We start from the raw sequence: 6,000 nt of genomic DNA, 5'->3' as shown, positions 1-6,000 counted from the left end.
CCTGCCGGCCTTCCAATCGTAAATTATTCCTACCAATACGCAAGTCGCACGACACGGCCCGTTTTCCACGTCTTGGTGAGTGGGTTTGCGAGCCAGTTGATGCCTCCTCGCCCTTCTTTTCTGGTTGGTAGAACAGCGGTCCCCGCCACCAACAGTCTGCAACAAAACTACTGTAAGGAGACCAACACACGACTTCATGAAATGTAAATCCGTTAGCTATATTTTCTATCTATGTGTATCCAAAATTGAGATAATGAACACATGATCCGATTGAAACGGATCAATAGACGACGCAGTGGCATTCCGGTAAATTTCTGCTGGTCGCTTGTCACTATCATCTAATTTCTGTCTGGTATCTCGATGCTCGGATGAATCCCAAGTTCCAGGTCCTTGGCCAGAGGACGGAAGAGGGCAGACGAGACAGAGGAGGAACTCCTGACACCGCGTCGCCCGCGATCGCCGCTCCCACTGTCTTCGATCGATCTATCTCCTCCTCGTTCTTGTGTCCTCGTGGAATGCTCCATCGCGGCAGCCGCCGCGGCCGCAGCATCGCGCGATGAGAGGGGCGGCTAAGAAGGCGGCGTCGGAGGAGCTGGAGCGGCGCAGCCAGTACCTGAGCTCGCTCGTCCAGCGGACGAAGATCATGGGCGACAACGCCGCCGCTGCCGCCGATCACGACAAGAAGGAGGTGGTGGAGGCGACGGCGGCCAAGCCGGAGAGACGGGAGCAGCTCCGCCAGTGGTCCCAGCAGCGGATGCAGGAGAAGGAGGTGGTGGAGGAGAGCCGGGAGAAGAAGAAAGGCGTCGGAGATGGAGATCGCTGTGTTGGCGACGTTCGCGATCCGCCCCAGGGACAGCAGCAGAAAGAGGAGGAGATGAACGTGAAGGTCAGGGCTGCCGACATGTCGCTTGCGTTGCAGAAGCATGCGTTCCGGTGCGCCCGCGAGACGCTGACATCCATGCCTAAGCTCGAGAGCAAGCGGCTCGCCCTCGCCCTCAAAAAGGCATGCCCCCGTCCCTCGATGCCTTCTTTCCCATATCGAATTAGTGGATCTATTAGACTTATTTATTTCTCTTTCTTAACATGGGCTTTGGTTCCGCTTCGTTCTGCTTTTAGTGATAGACATTTCTCGATCGCGCCGAAGCGGTTTACATTGATTTTTCATCTCAAACAAATCTTGAACATCTTCTTTTTGATCTTCAAGTTGGCTAAATACTCTTTGTTCTTCTCACGGTCTCTTATAGATTCCTGACAGTCATGTTTTCACCTAATCATTCCGAGTTCTCCATGTAGGATGTTTAATCAAATCATATATGTTGGTCTACCTGTATCGTTGTGGTTTAATATCTCAATCAAGGAATCGAAAGTGGGGTGGAACCAAGTATGCCCAATTCAGATATTTTGTGGCCATTCCTAGCTAAAAGGTCGAGGAAGTTCCTTAATTGAATAAGTCAAACTGATTAAATGACTCAAGGAACACAGAATGGATGCAAAACAGAGACCCTTTGGATAAACGCTACTTCTATTTGATAGTTGACAAGTTACAATGGAAAATGAATCCGTAAGACTTTTACCGGTAGAACACAGAAGGGAAAAAAAAATGCTTTATCTGAATGAAGTGCTGATCCTTGGTTTAGTTGTTCATATCCATTTTGTTCAATCACAGTACATGCGTTTTAATTATTTTTTTCTAATTATTGGATGCATAACCTGACTTTTTATCATCGCACCTAGGATCTCTTTCGTAATTGGTTGGAAGTCAATTGTAATGCATATGTCTTGTCAAAGTTTGTGCATCCCATTTACAATCCAAAATCCCCATCTTTGTGTTTGATTTGGACTAAACTCATCTTTCGTGGTGAACCTGCCCTTTCTGTTCAAGGGCCCCAGTTTTCTTGGAATGATTTAATGATCAAGATTAGTCAACTTCTCGAAGAAAATTACCTCTATCATCCTTCCTACTTTTGATTATTTTTGTCACTCTTGCTTGAATTTTAATCTGGCTATAGTGATGTTCCTGTTTGAAGCTCAAATTTCCCTTAGTTTGTTTGGTTTCTCTACAAAAATTCGCCCGCAAGATTGTGATCCACTTGCTAACATTAGGTTTTCTGATTGTTTTAATAATCAGTGTTTATCGATTTGAGTAAGGACAATATCAGAGAATATGGTCCAGAAACAGCCGGTATTTAACTTTTTAATATTTTCTTTGGTTGACACCCAGACAGTATGGGTCAGCCCAATACACTGATACTGTACTAGTCCGGTAGAATACTGAAACTGGTACTGAATCGAGATTTAAAACCTTGCTTTCAGATTTGTCTTCTGATCAATCAGTTGGAAGCAAATTTTGATCTTCATATGTATGACATGAGACCCCTCTCTTGGACTCGAAGGACGTGACCATGAAAATTGTGGTGTGATTTGAAATGTTATAAGTTATAGAAGTTGTCAACAATAAGACATTAAAGCAATCATCAGGCTTCCAGCCAGATATTGCAATGAAGGTGTGAGTTGTGGGCATAGCATCTCAATATATGGATTTACTTTCACCTAACATGACACTTGATTTCAGTATGTTAACTACAAATATGAGTAGTGGCCATCCATAAGCACAATCTGATAAACCCAACAATTCTACTATTTGATTTTTTTTTTTCATTTTTTAGCAACGCTACAAGTTTTGTTTAATTGAACACCTACTGAAATTGTTGTATCCTTAGATTGTCTAGAAAATTTTGAGGGTTCCTCTTTTGGCTTAGAAGCAAGAAGCCTCCATACATGTTGGTCTTGAACTCCAAGCCTGCTGTTTATAAGTTCCTATTTTTATAATGCAACATTTCCTTTGCATATCTTGTTGGTCAAATTATAGATTAATTTGGCCATTGTGTTACACATCTGTTATTAGTTTCTTTGTATTTTATAATTTAGCAAGCATGTTGTATTTTCGTTAGACTTATAATTAGAGGGCTTTGATGTATAGTGCAATAATGGTGATAGACATCAAATTTGATGATTGTAGTGAAAAGATTAACAGCATTGTCTCCTTTATTTCACATGTACATTTAAATCTTATGGTTCATGGTAGACAATCTGAGACACCCAACGATGACATCACTGAGATGGTCAAAGTAGAAGCAACTAACTTTGATGGTAGACAGGAACCAAAAGCTTTAATTGATTGGTGTGGATGACTATTTTCATTGGTATGACATGTCAGAAGGCCGTCAAGTATAATTTGCCAAAATGAAACTCATGGGCCAAGCCAAACTCCTTTCGATCAATGTTGAAAGACAACCTCAATGTTCAAGTCAAGATCCAACAAAATACTGGGATGCAATAAAAGAAAAAGATAGAAGTATTTCCTAGTGTTCAAGAGATTGCTTGTCAAACCATCTTACGATCTTGAACTGGATTAAAGAATGAAAGTAGAAAAGTGTTAATCTCACATGGCCTACGTATATAAAGCTCACATTTCTATGAGGTTTGGTCCTCAAGCCGGAGAGTTAATCTCATGTGGAATCACTGAAAATGATAGGCCTCGAACAATTACACTGCAATCACTATAACTTGATTTAGCGATTAAACTTGTGAATGTTGCTAAGATAATAAAGGAAAAGCTATTGCTGTAGATTATTTAAACAAAGCAGCGGCACTGTTTGTTGCTTTAACTACCACAAGTCAGATATTTTGCACGTGACTGTCCATCGAGAGCCTTCATATAGGAAATGATTTTGAAGATGAAGAGATAGTCTAGGAAGAGTTAGATCACGTTCCTAAATAAATTGCTAGTGATGAAGATCACTTAGCTGATGAAAACAGTGTTGAACCACTTACTATCATGAAATGCATCTTAACCATGCCTAACGACAAGGGATAACCCATCTGGTGGTGGAGACTGATTCATACAACTTAGTGGAGATCATTAACAAAGATAAAGATCCACCTTGGAAGCTTTTCAACTTGTACAAGGACATTCAAATTCTGTCTGAGAAGTTTGAAGCAGTCATCTTCAAACATATCTTCAGAGAAGCAAACAGTGCAGCAAACTGGATTGTGTGGTTTGCTAGGACATCCATGTCCACCTTTTTGGTGGTAAGAAATCTTCCTCCTGATTTGTGTAATGTTGTTACCTCTGATGCAGAGGGTTCTGTTCACTTCAGATGTTTGAGATTGTAAAGTAATCTTCTTTTTTTGGGAAAAAAAAAAACCACGCCTATCATAGAGGATGATTACAGAATTATCAATATTTTTCACATATATATATCAAAGTAGATGATAAGAGTTGTAAGATGATCATTGATGAGGTAATAGTACAAATGTTGTATCTAGGGGGCTTCATGAGACCTTACAAAACTAATTGTTTCATGGTCCCACCACGGTCACCTCAGACCAGCTAAATAAGCCAATGATAACCTACTATCACATTAATCAAAAACCCTTAACATGCCTCAAAGGAAATTTGGAAGGATAGATTACCTACTTCCTTGGGTGTATTGACAAGATGGCACTTCATCCTAGAAGTGACTACAGTTTTTTCAACTTTGTTAGACTTTGAATCATCTTTTAGGCCATGGGAATAAGGAGGTGGAATTTGACTTTGGACTAGAGACCTGGAACATGATGTACATAGGAAAATGTTTGGATGAGTTAATTGTTGATGTCTAATCCTTAGAAGTACACATCCAATATATAGTGTGTACATTAAAAAATGTTTCAAGGGATTTTCTTTAAAGGTTTTAAATGAAAAGAAAACAAAGAACAAAAAGGTCCATAGTTGTTCAGAAAAATTGTTCACACCTTACAGAAAGATCATCTGATGTTTTCTTTTCTGTTTGCAGGAATTCGACTCAACATATGGTCCAGCTTGGCACTGTATAGTTGGAACAAGCTTTGGGTCCTACGTCACCCATTCCCTGGGAGGTTTCTTGTACTTCTCCATCGATAAGGTCTACATTCTCCTTTTCAGGACAGCTGTTGAGCCAGTAGATCGTTGAAGATCATATTTCAATCAATTATTTAGTAGTTCTTAGTGCGTATAGATGCTTGAGACGTTGTAGCAGCAGACATGCAGAAAATGATCCTGTAAAATTGTAATGCATATGAAGACATGTAAGCATTGCCTGTTTCCCCTTTTGTGTCTATTTAAATCACTACTGTTGATGTTTTTCTTGAGATTCAACACTTGCTAAAGGCATCTCCGATATCAGGTTAATGCAGGTTCAGATTTCTGTTCTCACTCTTGGCCTTGGTATTTCATTTCACAGCTCCATGAAATCCTTAATTATCTTCACCTTGTTCCTGTCCAGTTTGTGATCTTGCTGCTCAATTTTTAGCTTTATATCCTTTTGAATCTTCTTATATCCCATCTATATGAAGTGAATTTTTAAGTCAAATGTAATTTCTCTTTTTTATAATTATAGATTATCTCATATAGTTATATTGGATTAGTAACCTGATTTTTATATTTTAAAAAATAACATTGGAATCTTTATATTCACAAATATGAAATATTTAACTTCAATGGAATAAGTAAAAAAGGTAATTTCATATAAACGTTTGGCGTCAGTAAGAATGCATAGATTCAAACTCAGTATGATCACCTTTCTTGTATTCTTTTGGGTTTCTAATCATCGAAAACTTGTATGATCACCTTTATTTTATTCTTTTGGGTTTTTAATCATCCATTAACACTTAGGTGACGTCAATTCGTCATATATTTATTTTTACAAAATAATTATAGTTTTAATTTTTATATGATATCATGGATGCTCATTCTCTTTGTATCTCTGTTCTTGTCAACATTATTTTGATTCTGACGGATGAAGAACTTCTAGGCGTGGTTGGCGACTTGTGTCAATGTTCTTGTCTTGGCCTAGGGGATGTCACGTTTTTGCTTCTCTCCCTTATTCTGGGTAATCAATTACTGGCGATGTTGCGTGTCGCCATCGAACTCATTGTCGCTTTTACCGTTGTTTTGTCATGAACTTAGCTAGTTTTGCC

General features: G+C 39.3%; 1 protein-coding gene across 1 annotated transcript; it reads left to right on the top strand.

The window, feature by feature from the left end:
• Positions 1–340: 340 nt before the first annotated feature.
• Positions 341–5,172, top strand: LOC135623714 (uncharacterized). The gene is made up of 2 exons (XM_065126970.1): positions 341–1,003; positions 4,839–5,172. The coding sequence occupies exons 1-2, from the start codon at positions 557–559 to the stop codon at positions 4,992–4,994; spliced, it is 603 nt and encodes a 200-aa protein (XP_064983042.1). The 5' UTR covers positions 341–556; the 3' UTR covers positions 4,995–5,172.
• The last annotated feature ends 828 nt before the right edge of the window (positions 5,173–6,000 follow it).

This window comes from Musa acuminata, chromosome BXJ2-9 (genome assembly GCF_036884655.1).
Source record: "Musa acuminata AAA Group cultivar baxijiao chromosome BXJ2-9, Cavendish_Baxijiao_AAA, whole genome shotgun sequence".
Lineage (NCBI taxonomy): Eukaryota > Viridiplantae > Streptophyta > Magnoliopsida > Zingiberales > Musaceae > Musa > Musa acuminata.
The sequence above is the reverse complement of the archived record's forward strand: the minus strand, read 5'-3'. Positions and strand labels throughout refer to the sequence as shown.